This window comes from Festucalex cinctus, chromosome 9 (genome assembly GCF_051991245.1).
Source record: "Festucalex cinctus isolate MCC-2025b chromosome 9, RoL_Fcin_1.0, whole genome shotgun sequence".
Lineage (NCBI taxonomy): Eukaryota > Metazoa > Chordata > Actinopteri > Syngnathiformes > Syngnathidae > Festucalex > Festucalex cinctus.
In genome coordinates this window covers 6,535,683-6,556,204 of record NC_135419.1, presented here as the reverse complement: position 1 = coordinate 6,556,204, position 20,522 = coordinate 6,535,683, and the positions used below count along the sequence as shown (strand labels likewise).

Here is a 20,522-nt window from a genome sequence, read left to right as displayed (position 1 = left end):
AGAGGCAACTTTCTAAATGACTTCCATGTCAGACATTAACAAAGCAGCTGTGAGGAGACACAATAGTCTACAATGAATGCAATGCATTCTGCATAGTGCCCCTATGCAATTATCGCTTCCCATTATTTGATTGGGATGGACAGTGCAGCCCGCACGGCTCTACTATTACAGAGCTGCTAATGCTTTAAGCTGCCCAAGCATTGCTGTTTGCATAAAATCAATTAAGTGCCTAAATGGGTCATTTCCAGTTGAGCTGTTGGTGTGTGCAGTTCGGCGTATGCTCTCTAGTGCAGTTCTGTAAAACACACTGAACGAGTTATACCGAAGAAAGACAAGACATCAAAATGTTTCTGTTTTGAGCAAACAAAAAATGACCGCTTGTTATGGGGGGTATTAGCAGTCGAGAAAACTGATGGATGTAAAACGATTAATTTGGGAACTTTAATCAGGTGTTTAAGTTCCGCTCCCGTCCTGTAAGTGGCGGTGATTCGCTTTGCAAATTAGTTGCAACTTGCAAACCATCAAACAAATGAAGGAGAAAAGGCAGAATGGCGTGAAATAAAAGTGGTCATGAAACGTCCTCACGGACACTTAACTTTGATTCTATTGCTAATACTAAAGTGTGAACTGTAGGTTCCTTTCTCATCTTTCCTCAACCTTTCACAAAGTTTGCATAAAATCGCGTGTGCAATTATGTTTACGCGCATGCACGCAAACGCAGCCATACTCGCAGAAACAAACCAACAGACGCACGCAACCCGAAACGCGCCTTCTTGAGCATTTTAACAGACCCCTGGGCGTCCTGCAAACCATGACTGCAAACTTATCACCTCTGAGTCACGATGGGTGAGAGAAAGAGAGAGTGAGAGAGAGAGAGAGAGAGACCCGAGGAGGAAGGGAGGGAGTGAGGAAGGAGGGGAGGCGCCGAAGTTGTCCGGCGAAGCGCACCGCGAGTCCAAACCTAAAAGAAAAAAATGCTTCTTTAATCGGAAGAGTGACTGGGGTCCGCAGCAGATCACTTTGCCAGGACATCCCATCTAATCGCCATCACATTTTTTTTTTTAAACCCCGAAGAATATCCCAGATTGCCCGATGCATCCATGATTCTTTCCGGGAAAACAAGCGTCGTTCTCCTGCTGGTCCTCCTCACAGCGCAAGGTAAGCGCACTCACACTGGATGCTGCTGCACTCACAGAGAGCAAAAAAAACAACCCCAAAAAGTAGCAAATTGCGCGCACTGCACTGTAAAAAGTTCCTCTGTAAACATTTGCTTGCATGGATGGAATCGGTTTTACTTGAGTTTGTGGAAGCAAAGTGAGGTAAATGTGCAATTGCGTCCATCGTTCCTACTAGAAAGAGAAAATGATGGAGTGTAGTTGGTAACCAGACTTGAACAGGATGTCGTAAATATGATGATTCAGTTGATTCACAGCAAATCAGTAGATGATAAATAATTTTGTAAACATCATATTATATCATGTGGTTGGGCTGTGGTGAGATCTGGTTACAAAAGGTAATTATGAGATTGGTTGTTTTTCTTTTTTTTTTGTTTTTTTTTGTTTTGTGAGCCAAAATTTTGTCTTACTCCCTTGAAGTGAAGTAATTGAGGTACTGTAATGCCATCACATGTGGGCAAGGAGAGCTCTTTATTTTGCATGCTTGTCTGCCAATGAAAAAAAAAAAAAAAAAAAAAAAAACATGATACCTTTCCATCAATATCCAGTTCATTCCCATTTAAATTCCCATGGAAAGTTTTAAATTTTCCAATCTTTCCAAAATACCACAAATTCCCATGAAAATTTACAAGAAATTTGCCTAAAATGTTCCAGACCAGAAAACACATACACAGTACTTAAAACAAACACGGTTGAAATTTGATGCAATCTGCATTTATATTTTTTGTTTTACGTTTATTAAAATGAAATAAAACCTGACAAAATGAATGGAGAGAAATAAACTACTTAAAAAAAGATGAAAGTCACCTGCACTTACTATAGTATTATAGTATTCTTAAGTTGAAATGTGCCTTTAAGGGGCGTGGCCAAGTGAGTGACATCAGGATCTCAAACTATTGGCCATTTACCGATGAGTTATTTCAGAGTTATGCTCCTTGCTCCCTGCGAGTGCTTTCCTTTTGTATTCATGTGTTTAGCTGTTTTTCCCCCGTTCGATCCACGGCTGAAAGCGCATCAGCAACTGCTACTCAGATCAGAAACGTAGCTGTATGGAATAAATATTTGATATTTTGAAGAGCTCATTACTTCTTTGTCTGCGTAAAAATGACTTTCGTTAATTGACATGCAATGTGTTCCGTTATGTGTGGCTTTTAATCACCCACTTAGCGGGTCCAGTAACTAATTCCACCAGTTTCTAGTGCATGCTTGAAATGTAAATAGCTACTTTTGTCATGGTTTCCTTAAGTGGCTCCCCAGAGACCCATTTCAGTAATTCAATACGGTAACCATCCTGAATTTCATTGAATTCACAGAGTAAAGTGAAGGTAATTTCCCAGGAGATGGTCTTCTCTAGTGAATAGGAAGCCCAGAGCAGAATGAACATTTTTCTGGATCATACATGATCCTTGAATAGCAATCGTGTTCATTTTGGTGCTCTGACTGTCAATAACATTTTTTTTTCAGCTTGTCAATCAAACTGCAGGGTGTGACACAGCTCCTGCATCTGTTGGGGGAAATCGCTGCTCATACAAAGCACCTCTGCGTTTAAAACTTGCTCCCAAAAGATCCAAAGTCTTTCCCAGGAGAGAAGAGCAGCGCAGTTCAGAAGCACTTTATTTCTTATAACTGTTTTGTTATGTGCAAATATTTTTAAACTTTTCACTTTCAAAGCCCAAAGTGCAAAAATAAATACGATGCCCCTCTTCCTTCAGGAGTAGTGCTAAGTGCTTCACATTGTCACACTGTAGTCATCAGGTGCACAACGATGAATCACATGCACAGCCTTGAACTTGACGCATGCACGTGGATCGACTTCTCTCTTAGCTCCGCTTCAGCTAGATTGCTTCGACACAGCTCGTTAAATAACACGTCCCCAACATTGGAGAAATGTCAGGGAATCGGACAATAGCTAATTGCGCAAGACACCGAGTTAAGTAGTCTGACAGAGGAGGGCAAAGGAGAGGACGAAAACGAGATTCTGCCCTCTCCTTTGATCAATCCCTCCTTTCTGTGCGTACAGATAACAGCCTGAAAAAACCCGCACAGGACCTCACAGTAGGGGGTCTGAATTGTGTGCTGCAAAGGATATTGTCTCCTGCCATCCATGATCGGATAATTTGTCAACACAAGAGATGAAACGCTGAACCTGCAGTCGGCTGCATCAAGCTATTTCCGAAGAATAATCGGACTCTAGTGGCACTGGAGGTGCGCGGCATACAAAGCTCTAATATTGGCAGTTATGACATTCAAAAAAGAAAGTCAGCCTGCGGGTTGGTTGTGGCAACACGTCAGCAAATTTTGAAGATGAGACAGTGTCTTAAGGTTTAGGATTTAGTGATTGAAATCAGCTGAATTGCATAATATGTTTTAGCGGCCCACAGCAGTTTGCCTGATGGAGCAGCTTAGAGGGATGTCCGGCCAAGATGGCATAAAACTGATCTGTGCGAGCTTTCGGGATTGACCCGTTATCTGCATTTAATGTATTTACTTGAACAAAAACTTGCATTGCACTTCAAAATGTTTGCTTTGTTCTTGTTTACTGCAAAACTGATATTTATGTTTATGCACAGCACTTTGTATACAGCAATACCTGTTCTTAAAGCGCTTTATAAATAAAGTTAAGTTCAGTTGAGTTGAGTAATGTTTTTTTTTTTGGCTTGTTAGTATTAAAATTACAGAGTTAAATTTAACTCTCAATTGTAATATGTTCAGAGTTAAATGGTTCAGAGTAAGTGTTATTTCACCTAGAATTCGATCAATATCCTTTCTAGTCTGCGTATTTTTTCGAGGCATTGTTTCATAAAGCACTCGGAAGCTGAAAGGTGTTTTTCCGTCAGTGACAGGCTAACGTCATATTAAATATATTAATAACGTCCAACATGTCATGTGGCCAGATAACTCAGTGGTTAGGTTTACTGACAGGGTACTGTGAATCAAATCACAATCATGGCAATCCTGTTAGGAGTCAACTTTAAAAAGTGTCCGAGAAAAGTTAATCCTTAACTCAGCTCAGTGAGTGCAAAATAGTGAGACCGATATGTTTTTTTTTTTTTTTTTCAAGCCAATACTGATTATTAGTAGTCAAGGAGACCAACAACCAATATTTCAAAACCGATATTCATTTGTAGTAAAAGATCAAATATTAGCTTAAAGAAAAAAAACCCCCAAAAAAAACGTATTATACTTTTTCTTTTAATTATAAACATAAATAATTGCAGGGAGCTTCCAGGGTCATCATCAGCATGTGTTAAGCTAAATTAAAAAATATTAATACTATTATTAGAATGACATTTTCCAAACTTTCAACATAATTTCTTAATTTATTTAATTTAATTTATTTTTTTTAAATAAAAAGTGTCCGGAGTTCCCAATGTCAGCATCATTTTTTAATAAAGTGGAAATTTAAATCAATCCACCAATTAGCGTTCCCCGTATCTCACTGAGCGACAAATGCATGCAAAGATAGCTAATTTGGGGTTTTCGTCAAGGTTCGTAAAAGGTTTCAAAAGATCTTCACAGTGAAAAACTGTCTGAATATGTTCAAAATGTCTTTGCAACAAGTCAAAATTGTCTCTGAACATCTTACAAGTCCTGATGAAAACCCTAAATTCGCTACGTTCGCAATTATTCACCGCTCAGTGAGATATCGGCTTGATCGGAGTTCAGATTCGTAAAAAGGCAGATGCCAATATTTGTCAAAATGCCAAAATACCGATAATCGACCCAGCCGATAATCGGGCTAACCCTTGTTAAAAATTTACTCTCTCCCAGTGTGAAACATTTTCACTATTTTAAAAATATTGATTTAACACTGAAAAGTGAAGCTGCTCTGAAAAAGTATTGAAAATCTAGTCTGTGAGAGTCAATTCAGGAATTGGCTTTTTTTCTGTGTATATAAAAATTCACAATTTGCCTTGTAATGAATGGTGGCTTGAAGTGAAAGACACAGTGCCACCTGCTGGATGGCTGGAGCACTGCTTTTACTTGCCCTTCACGTATCATCATCACCTTTAGCTAACTTTCTCCCTCTGAGCAGCTTTGTTTACACTACGCCTGTGTTGTTTCGATGTGCTTGCAAAGAGATGTCTCCTTGCACCTCGGCGTCACCAAGCGCGTTTGCTCTTGCGCCAGACTTAAATGCTCCCGCGAGTTCGATGCTAGCAAGCAACTCTCCGGTTTCGCTCCCAGATGTAATAAAGTTGCATTGAAGTCTGACAGGCAATCAGTGAGAACGCGTGTGGTTGCGCGTGGCTTAAGGGCCAAGCGGGGGCTGCAGGATCTGCGCGGCACGATTGCCGTATGATTATTGCCACTGAGACCCCTCGCTCCTACCCCCACCCACGCCACTCGCGTACGCACATTCTGAATTACAACCGCAGGCAGAAGCAGACATCTCACTCTACCGCCCATGGATTGAATTAAATACATTGCACCTCTTACGATATGAACACACACAGCCAGTGTTGCATTCAAGAATTGCGGGAAGTTGCAAATAAACAACTTGGAACTTACAAGGTGTGATTTCAGAGCAGCCCTGTCAAATAATGTCAAATTTGTTTTGTTTGTGAAAGGGCAATTTCATAACAAACTTAAAAAAAAATCAACATTTGAAAATGTAGGATTAGCAAACATTCAATTAATCTCATTGTCTATATTGCAAGCTGATCATTCCCGGTTGTAATTTCGCACCCACCTCAGGTATCAGGTTACGCTCATGTGAGCACTGATGATTCGTTAATGTTGTGTGCAATCGCCTTCTCTGCTATGGACACACTGCGCAGACGAGAAGACATTAGCAGTGATCACTACATTAGCTGCAGCTGCAAGTACAGCACGTTCTCGTCCCAAGACGGCGGATGGTGAATCCATTCTCACACCGTGAATTCTGACGATAGTTAACGGAGATATTGTTGCGCGAGTTACGTTTTCATTGGTTGTCGTTAGCTAGCAGAATAATATGAATAGTGCTTAACTGATTGCAATACAATCTTGTGATTAGTATTGGGCACATGCCAGTTTTTTTTTATTTTTATTTTTTACATTGTGATTAATTAAGAACATTTGGTATCACAGGTGTAAAGGTTGGAAGTTTGAATCCGAACTTTACTTCTGGAGTGCCAATTTTCATTGTCATGAAGCTTGTTTGTTTTGCACACTGTGCTCAGCTTCTGGTATACAGGCAATCATTCATTCATCAATCATTCATACATTCATGACTTTTCAAGTTGAGGAATGGTATATGAATATAGTTTAAGATATGTAGCTATATAGATAGCATAAGAAGGCACACTCACTACTGTATTTAGGTTTTTGCAATTGATTGTTTCATTTTATTAATGGCCCTAAAAAAGATTTTCATACAAGCTGTATATACTGTAAAATTGATTTTACAACTGGATTAGTGATGCTTAATTAAAGTGTTCCAAAATCTATTGTGAATCAAGAATCTTTACAACTTTGTAAACAAAAATTGAAGAATAACATTGTAACACAGTGAATATACATCATGAAGGATAATACATATTATACGTTATGTAAAAGTGAGAAAACCATCCCATCAAAGGGTGACCAGCATCCCAGAATAGCTTTTGTTTGCCCTCTGAGGTCCCAATGTACCCCTTCAATTCCCCCTTGTGGGATTCTAATAACTATTATAAATGACCAATTACCAAATAATAGTCTGCCGTGTCTCATACAAATGCGAAATGGCCAAAAGATCACGACATTGCGATGATTGCTAATTGCGGATGTCTGCGAAAGCAACATCCATTTTCCAGACAAAAATGTTCATAATTGCCTGTAATGGCAACGAAAATGACAGGTTTGGTGACCTTGGATGTTTTTTAAACTCGCTTCATCATATTTGTTTGTGTCCATCATAAGTTGTGTCTCTCTGTGTTCTGTTAATGATGCCCCCCACCCCCGAAGCCCCCCTCTCCCTTTACTGTGCTCCCACCTCACATTTTACCTGGAAGGCTTCTTGGCTCTTGTTCTGCTCAGCTCATCCAACACGTCTATCTGTGTTCACTGGAGATGAAACACCCCCAAAAATGTACATCTGTCTTTTTCCGTGCCATGTGTTGTTCTCTTTCCTGATCTGACCTTACTTTTTGTATGACTTCATAACACTTATGCACATTTATTGCAGAATTCAATTATGAAAGACTCAAGTATCATATGATACTTGAGTGTTTGTGTACTTTTTTGTTTTCATAAAGGTGTATAGGCCTACTATGAACTATACTGACCAAAAATATGCAGTAAATGTAACACTATTGTTTTTGCTCCCATTTTTCATGTGCTGAACTCAAAGATCCAAGACATTTCTATTTACACAAAATGTGCATTTTTACTCAAATGCTCTTCCCAAATCGGTCTAAAGCTGTTTTGGTGAGCACTTCGCGAGTGAGTGAGTGAAAAAAAAAAAATAAAAATCTGTGCGTGCTGTCAAGTTGCCGTGGGAGTGACGTCATGCAGCCGACAAATTCGCCTGGCCCCGTCCGGCGACAGTGACTGACCCAACCCCCCCCCCCCCCACACACACACACACACCTCCCCGCTCTGCTGCGATTGGCTGGAGGGTTAAACAACTGTCTGTTCACAGAAACGTCCCGTTGTTGACAGAACAAACACAAAATCGCAAAATACAGGGGGGAGTGGAGGTTTAGGAAAAAATCACCACCATACATTAACAGAATCCCAGAGGTGTTGATTGAGAAGGAATTTGTGGCTATACATGCTGTATTTATAAAGTGCATTTTCCTGAGCGAAAACGGGAGACTTTGCCTTTGTGTTACAAACGTACATCATATGTACAGTGGAAAGTCTTACTATGTGTGAAAATTTATTTTTAGATTTTATTTTCTTCAGAAAGCCCAATAAAGGGTCTTATTTGTATTAAGAATATTAGTTATTTGTCAATAATAGTATTTAATGGTTTAGGCTTGATGGGGATGAAGAAAACAAACAAAACAAACAAAAAAATCACTTCATTTCTTTCTGAGTTCCAAACATACTTTGGCTTGTATATATGTCATGTTTGTATGATAAATTAACAGTCTCAGTGAATCAGACATCAACTCCCACATCCTCAGAGATGAAAGAAAGCGTGTGGGCAAGAGGCCACTGAATTTCATGCATCACTGAAACAAAAATCACATGCTGTTCGAGGCAAAGGTGAGAGCATGTGTGTTGCACAACGCCCCCAACCAGCACACAGGAGCACATAGGATGCCCCATGCATGGACCATGTGTTGAAAGGAGTCGTTTGAAGCACCTTACGTCATTCAACGTCACAAGCAGGACATCAAAAAGCCTCAAAACCTCGTCACTGTTGACACCGTCCCCCTTTTGCTCTTGTCCGCACACACCTTCACACACACGAATGCACACTGTCAACCGTGTATTATTGGAGGGTAATTAGTTTCTTCAGAGTGTCCAGCACTGGCTCCCAGCCTCATCCAGTTAAGCACATGCCTGATCAAAGAGCCTCCCACAGGCTTTGGCTCTTTGGGTTCCTGGAGCCATGAGATATGGAGGCACACTGGCTAATTCTCAATCATTGCGGCTATTTGAGGCCGAACACGCGTGACTGCTCCTCGTTTTCATTCGCCCGAGAACAAAGACTTTGTCGTCACGTCCACGTCGGTTTCTGCCGAGCTCATTTTGATGAACAAAAACGTTTGTGATTATGCAGTCTAAGCTTCAGAAATGTGAGCAGGTTTGTCAAGACTTCGAGTTAGTCAAGGCACTATTTTCTAATAACAGGTGTCATCTGCGCATACATTTTCTATAGCACTTGTTGCCTATATCAGCTGACTTTGAATGAAATAGATAGGCTACACCATGGACCGGTCGCTAGCCAATCACGGGGCACATTCATGACACTCACATTCATGGCTAATTTTAGAGGGCTAGAGAAACATACCACAGGCTGATTTGGACCGAAGAAAGTGAACTGTGGAGGCTCTATTTTCGTATTTCTTGGAATAAATGTCACGTATACTGATTTTCATATTAGTACATGGCTTGCCCCACGGTTGCCAATCTGAGGGACCGATCTCTCTGCAGCATAGTGTCGTTGAATTGTCGAGAATCTAGTGCGCAACTGGTGTACTGCATTTAACTCTTTTACTGCCACACATTATCAAATAATATAAATATAAATATATATTATATAAATATAAATATAAAAAAACACCCGCAGTGCCAGGTGATTTTGAGCATTTTAACTCATCTTATGTGCTTTTACTACATATACAATGTGGGTATCAAATGAAAGATTGCATTCCATTCTTTCATTACAAAAAATGTACATTTCAACTTATTCCATAATTTGAATGAGATTGAGCGAAAATTGAAAAGATAAGGAGAAAACGGGCTTTTTGTGAAAAGATACATTTTCTCCACAACAGTGATTTTGACACTAATGTTTTTTGTTTAGTGACGCTCTGTGAATGTGGTTGAATGTTACAAAGGCTTTGACCATTTACATCCTTGAAAACGTTCTATTTCATCAGAATTCATCAGATTGTTATGTCATACACTGGCAGGCCATTGAAAACAGATGCAATGCTGCCATCTACTGGCCATAGTTAGTGGGTGTTTTTGATTCCACAACTCATTGACCCGGCAGCGCTGCACTTAGACGTTGTTGCACTGGCGATTGATTAAAACAAAACAAAACAACAACAACGTAGGTGAGTTCATTTAATGTTTATGGCGGCATACTTTGTGATTTTACTAATCGTTATTTAATGTTTTTGGTGGTCAAAGAGTTAAAGGGAACGAGAGGAGTCACTTTGATTGGTCATAATTGAAGTTGGCTGTGACCACTCCCACAATGCATGCAGCCCTCCCTCTCTCAGATCCAACGGTCTGTGCTCAGCAGAGCAAAAAGACCAAGAAACCTGAAAATATCAGTTTACCGTGTTTCCCTCATATAATACTCCTTTTCCCCTTTAAACCCACTTTTAGGTTGTTTAAATTGCTCTTGATCTTATCTGGAGCTCAGTCACACTGAATCACGTTGAGCTGTTATGAAATCTTCATAAAACATCTAAAGTCATGAATGTTTTACCAGCGACTGTGTTGCTGCCACACGTGGCTTCATGAATACACTCAGAGTTGCACGAACCGAACCTGTCCTTCTAAAAGCCTTGAAAAATACGCTTCCATGACGGAAAAGTTGGACACCAGCTCAACAGAAGCCAAAGGTTATAATTCACTTTTTTTTCTTAATGACTACTTATGTACTTTGTGTCAGAGGGAATAATGAGAATCAAAGTTGCAGTGGAGGAAAAAAAAACACACAGCTGAACTTGTTTTTCAACAGTGAACACAAGGTCCAATTAATTGACTGATTATAATTGCTCTGCTTTCCCCTCACCCAATTAGAAGCTTAGGCAAGGTTGTGAGAGTGCACCGAGTGTTTTAAAAGCAGGTAGCAAGCAGTGAGATTGCGCGAGTGTCTCAGGAGGGCGACTGTTTCATTACTCCGGAAGACTCAGCTCACCTCTGCAGTGACCCGAAGGAAACTTCTGGAAAGCCATTTTATTATTAACTTTTCCCATGCATAAATTGAAGAAAAGTTTCAAATCACCTATGTGAGATAAACACATTCAAACAAACAAACAAAAAATCACAACATAAATATAAATACTAGTGAAGTGTAAAATTTAAAGTCATGGATAACTTCTTTCATACTTTTTTTGTTGTTGTTGCCCAGAAACCCAATATGTTTGACTACAAGGTTTTAGGACTTAATTTATATTTATCATTAGTAGGGGTGTCAAAATTAGTGTGTTAATTTTGGGTTAATCTGTTCCTTTAACACAACTATTTTTTAACGCACGATTAATAACCGCCCCTTACTTGCAAAGCCAGTCGCAAAGCAGCAGACACATCCACGTCAAAATTTACCAGTAATAAATTTTATAATAATGCATATATTTGTGGAGACTGGGGTCAAGTTGTATTTTGCCATTTTAAAAATGTACACAATTTCACAAGGTGCTTCATGATAAAGATTACATAGCTCTTAGCTCGTCTTACAAATGCAATTGTGCCATCTAGTGGCAGAAAAATAATCAACACAAACGAATATCACACATGTTTTTACAATACAGTACATCTTTTTAATTTTAACTGAATTTTATGAATTATTATGAAATTAGTGTATCAATGAAAAGATGCAGCCATATTTCTATTAGCTTGACATGTTTTTCCATTTTTATATTAACAAGAGTATAAACACTTATGTTATTGTACATTTTATTGTGAAACCAAGCATTAAGCATTAAGCATTCTGGTGTGCTTAACCATGCAAATTAAAACTAAAATATTATTATTTTTTTTAATAGAAAAAAAAAAACATAATTACAGTTATTTTGTTTCCCAATGAGATGTTTGGGGGTACTTTAAATGTTTGGGCCAAGCAATTGCCTGCGAAGACCTAATGCTAAGTCTGCCAACATGTGGCAAAGTACTGTCTACCTCACCTCATGCGCTTATTTTTTTTTTTACCCAAATCTGCAGTTTTATTGATCAGAAAATATTGGAGTTGTGAACAGACAGAAACAGGCTGCTACCCTTAGCATTTCTCCTATATACTGTACGTATTTGTACAGGGAATTCAAATAAACTCAGCAAGTTTAACGATGAAATCATGGACACTATTGGATTAAAATAAATAAATAATAATAATCAATATAAAGCACATATTCGTTAGGATGCAGGTAAGTCTCTGGCCCCTAATCACGCGTCCCTGTTATGGGAGGTTACCCCCCCCCCCCCCCCCCCAAGAGGTACGACATTCTTGTTCAACGTTGCATCGAAATACTTGTTTTCTCAGCTTCCCTCCTGTCTTACCCTTTAATCTTTCGCACAACACTTCAGATTGAAGTGTCAGTAAGGTAACCTTTCAAATAAATCAGCTCTGTTATTTCCCTGGACAGGTCAGAATGAAACACAAGCCAAGAGCCTGATGCACACAGCACAATGCAGCTTTTAATGTAGGATGTCCACATTCCGTCATCATGTGTAGTCCGAAGGGCAATAAAGGTACAACTTCTTTATGAGTTTTAGAGTCTCAAGTCATAAAGAAGTTGTCTAAAGTTGAGACAGTATAGGCCTCGGTAGACTCAGCTTTATGTGCATTTGTTGTTTATTAATAGCTACCTATAGCGTTGTAAAAATGCTGGTTAACAATAATCCAACGTACGCACCACTTTTCCACACTGAAAATCTACGAGGATTAATAATGATAATACGATCAATGGGTTTAAACATGCCTCGCATAGTGCTGTTTTGAAGCCATGGAAGAAAATAGCCTATGAAAGCTGCATGTTTTATTTATTCTATGGTGAATGGGAATGTAGCTTTTTGCGCGTACATGGGCACTTCACCTCCATTTATATAGTGGTTAGTGCAGCACAGGAAGCACAGGTTGAAGTCCTGAATTTGGGATGGGGTTGAATTGTGTGTTCAGCTTAAAAGCCTGGGTGGAAGCATCGACCTTTAAGTAATATGACTTAATAATTTGTTATTTTCTAACTGTATGTTTGCTTAGATTGACTTTGTAACGCTGAACTGAGGCAAGGTCATTTTCTGTTGCAACACATTACACAATGCAAAGTTTGGGAAGGCATGCTTGGTTAGAACTTAGAAGTGATTGCTGACCTCACAAATCTTCCATATTTTCCATCATGAATCATGTTGGAGCTAATGGGCATGTCGATGGATGATCAAAACTCTAATGTTGATGACTCATGTTTTGTCTATTTGGAGGCTTTGGAGCTTTGTTAGGACACTGGCGCAGTGTGCTGGTGGTGTGAGTGTTCACTGTCCCAAGCGAGGCAACATTTTCTGCTCGGACAGGCGTGAGGGGGTCTGTATGCCATCCCATGCAGCAGTGTTACTCCTGGCACTTTTCCACAATGTGACCTTCAGTCCGGTCTGATAATACGACTATGACTAAAGGAGTCTGTAGTTTTCTTTACATATTTGACAATTCCTTTTGGCATGAAGTCATGCAGATTCTGCACGGCTTGGCTTGCAATCCCTTATTGGCGTGACATCTTTAAACACCAAAGTCCTTTTTTGTTGACTCTTGCTAATCTGGAAGTCAAGTCAGTAATTTAAGGTGTATGACTATTTCGTGTTAAATCTTGTATCGGTTTGTGAATTTTACATTCACATGCAACAGTCACGACATTTCTCTCCCTCAATCACAACTTTTTAGTTGGTGCCATGACCCGGATTGAAAACTTGTGATCGGACTTCCACCAGTTCTTTTATTTTTACTGAAACATGATATTCAAGCTTCAGATAATTTGATACTGCGACATATCGACCTGAGTTACAAATGTCTGCATGTGCATTAATTTGATTGTTCATTATTTTAACAATAATCATCATTTACCGGTAGATGCTTTTTCTAAAAGTCAAATGCATTTACAGAGACAAACTGCTGCACTTAGTGGAAAACATTGACATGATTGTATTTCAAATGTCCGTCAGACTACATACTGTATTTCCAATTGATCAGTGTTGTTCAAACTGTTTTTGCATTTCTTTCATTAGGCTGTTTTGCATCCAAAGCAGAGGACCGTTTATTTCGGAGGTTATTCCGAAGGTACAACCAGTTCATCCGACCAGTGGAGAATGTGTCGGATCCGGTCACGGTGGAATTCGAGGTGTCCATATCGCAACTGGTCAAAGTGGTAAGAGGAAATTACACAACCTTCTGAGAAGGAAAAGCGAAAATATGGTTTATGAGGGTACATAACAAACATTTTCTTGTCAGGATGAAGTAAACCAAATAATGGAAACCAATCTGTGGCTGAGACATGTGAGTTGCATTCATGGGTCACTTGTAATGTTTTTCCTGTCTGTTGACATATAATCCAGCAACAAAAAACATTGTTTTTTGTTGTTGTTGTTGTTGTTTTTTTTCCCTTCTGTCTAGGTTTGGAATGACTACAAACTAAAATGGGCACCAGTTGAGTATGATGGAATTGAGTTCATCCGAGTTCCATCCAATAAGATATGGAGGCCGGACATTGTTTTGTACAACAAGTAAGTTTGATTCATCAGTAGATTGATGTTTTGATCATCTTTGTCATTTGATTGATGACATGGATTAATTGAAGGTTCACTGCATGTGTTGATGCACCTACTTTCTGTTTGACTCTAGTTGTGACTGAAATTGAAAAGTGAAATTTTCATGGTTGTCTCATGTAAGGCTGCAGAAGGAGCGATGGCTTGATCTTTCATTTTCCATTTTTAGACAGAACAGACTCCAACCTGATTAGATCGCACAATGCTCTCAGTTATTGCATGTTTTGTTCTATCTGCTGAAGTGGATTTACTTTACTAAAGCATTTAAATAAACAAAAGGCCTCATTTTCGTATTTAGCTCACCGTGTGCTGACCTTTCTAGTTAAATGTTTTGAAGACCTTTACGTGAAATGACATTTGGGTTTCTTGGGGATGCTCTCTTCTAGTGCTGTGGGGGATTTTCTGGTGGAGGACAAGACCAAGGCTCTGCTGAAATTTGACGGCACCATTACTTGGGTTCCTCCGGCTATCTTTAAATCCTCCTGCCCCATGGACATCACCTACTTCCCTTTTGACTACCAGAACTGCTCCATGAAATTTGGCTCATGGACCTACGACAAGGCCAAGATTGACCTGGTGCTCATTGGCTCAAAGGTATGAAGATCCCAAAATTCTATGATGTCAAATCATTCATCTTGTGCACCATTTTATACACCGAAAAACAACTTGCGGTTTCCGTTTAGGTGAACCTCAAAGACTTCTGGGAAAGCGGAGAATGGGAGATCATAGACGCACCCGGTTACAAGCACGACATCAAATATAACTGCTGCGAGGAGATCTACCCAGACATCACCTACTCCTTCTACATCCGCCGCCTGCCGCTCTTCTACACCATCAACCTCATCATCCCCTGCCTTCTCATCTCCTTCCTCACCGTGCTGGTTTTCTACCTGCCGTCCGACTGCGGCGAGAAGGTCACCCTGTGCATCTCCGTCCTCCTTTCCCTCACCGTGTTCCTGCTGGTCATCACGGAGACCATCCCGTCCACGTCGCTCGTCATCCCGCTGATCGGCGAGTACCTCCTCTTCACCATGATTTTTGTCACGCTCAGCATCGTCATCACCGTGTTCGTGCTGAACGTTCACTACCGCACCCCCATGACTCACACGATGCCCGAGTGGGTACGGTCCGTGTTCCTCGGGGTGCTGCCGAGGGTCATGCTGATGAGGCGGCCGATCGACCAAGGCGGCTCGTCGACTCCCAGCGTCGCAGCGGCGACGGGAGGAGGAGGAGGGAGCAGCGGCGGGAACAAAAAGAGAAAGAACAGTGTCGGAAGCGGGTCAGGAAGTGTGAGCGTTGGGGGTATCACTGGGGGCGTGGCGTGCCCGCCGCTGGATGGTGGGGCGGGTGGAGGAGGGGCCTCATCAGTGGGTGGCTCCATGAACTGTATCGAGTATGGTGAGATGAACCGCGACAATAAGCGGGATATGAACAGAAGATGTCCCTACAGAGGCAAGGAGGTTCCGACACCTGTTCCTCCTCCTAAGGTGCCACCTTCGTCACAGGGCCCTCAGACCCAGAGACCCCCAGAGTCAGAGCTGCCCAAACTGCCAAGGGCCTTGAACTCGCCCTCTCAAGTGAACGCCGTCGTGGCATTCTCTGTCATTTCGCCTGAGGTCAAGCAGGCCATTGAGAGCGTGAAATACATCGCCGAGAACATGAGGACTCGCAACAAAGCCAAAGAGGTATGATGATCAAATATTTATTCTTACCATTTTAAATTGGCAATCAAAACATTTTCATATAACTTGTTACTTTGTTGTTTGCGTTGAAATATAACACACAAAAAAGAAAACATTCTATATTAGCCATATCACCATCAGTCTGGACTGCGACTACATGCATCAAATGATCCCGCAGCCACCTTTGATAATTAAATAAATAATTAAATAAATATATACATAAATAAGTAAATATACAATATTTCATGTTTTGTTAGATTTCAAAACTAATTTTCAAATGAATCACTTTATTTTATCAAGTGACAACTGAAAAGGGAAAGAGCGAATGATGCAAATTGAATCTTAATAGGAAGTCAATCCCAAACAAATTCTTGACCCAAACATTTTCAATGCCGCCCCACTATAGTCTAATATCAGAAGGTGGACATTTTGCCATTTGCTGAAAATAGTTGCTCAGGCCTCAGTTAACAACCAATCACAGCTCAGTTTCAGAAAACAAGACGAGCTGTGATTGGTCATTGCCTGAGCCCTGAGCAATTGCTATGTCATCTTCAGTCGAACGCAAGTGGTAAAATGGCCGCCCCGAGAAGGATAAAAATGACTGGATTTTGCTCCATAACTCATATTCCACAAATGTTATATTAATAAGAATGTCATGTTTAGACTAGTGAGGTCACACATAACAAATTATTGTCAATCAAGAAATGTTTACGGTTGACTTCCTCTTTAAAGGCTGAACGCAATCTGTTTGTTTATGATCTGTTTGCCGTATTCATAGTTTCAGAAAATACCATTGTAAATAAAAGAAACAGATCAGAGTCAGACTGTTGCCATTATATAAACTTTATGAACTGTGCAGACTATTTTTAAGTTACATTTTGATCTATACATACATTAGAGGACCAGAAAGATTGAGTCAACCCCCCCGTTGTACTTTCCATGTGTGTCTATGCTGAGGGTGTTAGCATGGGGCTATAAAAGGAGAGTAAAGCTCCTTGTTGGAAGGCTTCTCCTATCTCGTCCTCACACTCTGGATGGGCCTGATATGTTTGTTGCGCCGTCTTTTCTTTGTGACGCCGCGATCTGGCGGTGAAGAATAGCCGTGCAGGCTCCTGTCTGGGCACAACAATAGCATTACGGCCACGGCAGCCTTGATCCGATTGCACACACCTGAATGATCAAAGGGTAGACCAGAAGCACACGCACTCACACACGCACACAAACATGCACGCACAGGCTTTGACCGCATAGCAATATACTGTAGCTTGTGCTAAAAACAAATTATAGGCTTACATGCGCAGCCACCTCAGTAGCTTGACATTTGTTTGGTCCACATGTGTTGTCCCAGTTTCACAGGAGGGGAATTGCTTTATTGGTTGAGGTTATGTCTATCTCTGCTAGTGCAGAAGGTGCAAGTTGAGCACAATTTGTCACGGCACGCTGGTAGATGTTTAGTTTTTCATCAAAAACTGAGGATAGGTTTCCAAAAAGCTCAGCAAACAGGCGAATGCCGAACTGTAGTCAAATGCGATCAAATATACCGTATTTTCTGCACTATAAGGCGCACCTAAAAGCCTTCAATCTTTTCTAAAGCTGACCTTGCGCCTTATAATCCAGTGCGCCTTATATATGGATCAATATTGAGCCTCAACAGGTCTCGCTGTCAAGACGCTATCGGTGACCCTGCACGATCGGTGACGCGCATGTGCAGAAGATCCCGCCGTCTTGGATCGCTAGCTAATACTAATACTTTACCTCAGAGAAAATAATAAAACAGCTGTTTATTCATTTTGGGAGTGAATGGAGTTGTCAGAAAGCTGGTTTGTAATCTATTAATAAAGTTTGACTGACCTATATGACTGTTTTGTTGACATTCCCTTTAGCACAGCACCATCTAATGCATGCATAACGTAACCCCAGCCTCGACTGTAGCGCCTTATATATGGAAACATTTGTAAAATATGTCATACATTGAAGGTGCGCCTTATAATGAGGTGCGCCTTATAGTGCGGAAAATACGGTAATTTGTATTTTGTTATTTTAATTGCTGTGAGTATGTATTAGTGTAAAACTAGCTGCCTCTAATGTGGTCTTTTGTCCTCTATAGGTGGAAGACGACTGGAAGTACGTCGCGATGGTCATTGACAGGATCTTCCTGTGGGTGTTTGTGACGGTGTGTGTGCTGGGAACACTCGGGCTCTTCCTCCAGCCGCTCATCAGCTTTTTTAAATGAAAGACACATTCGCTGGTCGCCACTGTGGGGAAAAGAACTCACCTGCAGGTCTTTCACATCACACGTCGGACTGTCGTCTTCTTTCCCCTCTCTTGTTCCTCCCCGGCCCTCTTCAGTCATCACCTCTCGCCGTCAACTGCACATCCCGACACTTGACTTACCCAGAATTCCTCAATCACCCCGTGCCTCGCCCCACTGATGTGCACGCAAGCCATCTAGTGTACTTCCCCTATAACTGTTTGTTACAGAATAACATCTGCTGTCCTTTTCGATGAGTTTGTCCTCAAATGCCAGTAATGTCACCTTGTCTTCCCGAAGGCACATGGATGTCTATCCTCCTTTTCATTTATTTTCTGTCAAAATGTCCTCTCAGCTATTGTTATGGTACAGTACTGTATAAACATTGTGGTCATAATTGCTGCATAGGATTTGGCCACCAGTCTGATATTTTAACCCTGAAAGGTCTTATTCTTGTACTGTAGATCTCTCTGATATTTTAAGGATTATAATACTTTTATACAGTGACACCTTGACATACGAGTTAAATTCTCACAGCATTCATATCACAAATCATCTTTCCCCATTGAAATGAATGGAAATGCTATTAATCCGTTCCAGCCTCTGAAAAAACTCAACACATACTTTTGTAATGTTTTTTTCTTAAGAAAAACAGCACTTGATAATATTGTACTATAGAAAAACATACAATTTGTGACATGATTGAATACAGAAAAACATAGAGGCGCACAAGAAGCGTTTCATATCTAACCAAGTAAGCTGCTAATTTTAGTCATTCTTTGCACTATTGTCCATCTTGTCCATGTCTTGCCCCACCGTTTCTGTTCAGAATACATTGCATAAAGTGTTAAAGCACTGCAACACCAATGCTATTTGTTAGTCCGTCTATGTCGTGCATTTTGTATGCACTGTAGGTGGTTGTTGTCAGTTATGTGTAATATAACTTGTTGTGACGTGAGTTTGAGTTTGAGTACACTGCTGCCATACAATGCTCAAATTTTGCTCGCAAGTCAAAGCACAAAATCACGGCTCATGTTTCGAAAACCTCGGAAGTCAGGTCACTCGTATGTCAAGGTACCAATGGATAAAAGTTCACTGAAATTGAATATAAGAGTCAAGATGACTAAGTACTTTTCATATACAATTTTTGGGGTAATTATTGAAATAAGCACAGTAATTAATTCAATTTATTGTCATTTTCTCATATATTCACACATGAATAGGGTCAAAGGTGTTTTTTTTTTTTTAGAAACACATCAAATAAATATTATAAAGCACACACACTGTCTTCAGAAGACAGAATGATGTCCTAATATAAAGTTAGTATCAACGAGAGACAATCTACTTTTGAGAAATTTACAGCATGATCTTTCTTATTGAGGTTCTGTGCTTCTTTCTGACAAATGGATCACGTGAAACACTGCCTGCTGTTTCTTTATTTTCAAACACCTTCTGTATCCTTGTAGAAATGTTTGTGGAATACAGAAATGCATGGGCGGGGAACAGGACACACGGCTGAGGCTTTATCTTTATATTGGTTCGCATCATCATCACAAGGAGTAGAAGCAGGAACAGTGGAATTTACTACGGCACAAGAAACTCATGTATAGAAACACTTTGTATTATATCATGGAAATTAAACTTTGGGGGGGAAAAAATTGTTTGTCAGTTTGTTGGAGTTCTGCTGTAAGAAGAGAGTAAAGTCCACTGTAATATCAAGAATCTCTCCTCGAAAACACATTATCAACTCCATTAGGTTTTTCAAGCATCACATAGCATTAGCTACAGTGACTAAGTAATGAGAGAAAATTACACCAAGCTGCACTCAAGTGAAAGCGTATGAAATAGGTCTTGCTTCGCTCTTTAGTCAGTGTTAGGGCTGCATTATATTTAATAAATTACACTTTTTGATTATGCGCAAAGTATTTTACAAATTTGAATATTGCATATAATATCCAAGTGGTAGAACTCATATACAGCCTTAATTAAACACTAAATGTAAGCCACAGTCCAAGTGAAAAGAGTTGCTGATTCAGTATTCAGATCATCAATTTGATTAATTAACATAAATTCCTCAGTCTTTTCTTGGTGTTTTGTATAAAGTTGGTCCATTCCTACACCTTTTTTTTAAAAATAGTATTAAATGCCAATAATGATGTGTCATGTGATAAATTAGTGATTCAGCTGGTCAAATTCAGCACCAACGTAGATGAATTGGAACTTTATTGCTGCATTTACCTTTTGTGGTGATTTTTGATAACACTTGTTTTTCAGACTGATACCAGAACGAATACT

The 20,522-nt window shown here is 40.1% G+C and overlaps 1 protein-coding gene across 1 annotated transcript; it reads left to right on the top strand.

The window, feature by feature from the left end:
• The first annotated feature begins 886 nt into the window (after positions 1–886).
• LOC144025926 (neuronal acetylcholine receptor subunit alpha-3-like) lies at positions 887–19,879 on the top strand. Its single transcript, XM_077532326.1, has 7 exons — positions 887–1,158; positions 13,758–13,897; positions 13,981–14,025; positions 14,143–14,252; positions 14,681–14,888; positions 14,978–15,979; positions 18,084–19,879. Exons 1-7 carry the CDS (start codon positions 1,101–1,103, stop codon positions 18,207–18,209), a joined length of 1,689 nt encoding a protein of 562 aa, XP_077388452.1. The 5' UTR covers positions 887–1,100; the 3' UTR covers positions 18,210–19,879.
• The last annotated feature ends 643 nt before the right edge of the window (positions 19,880–20,522 follow it).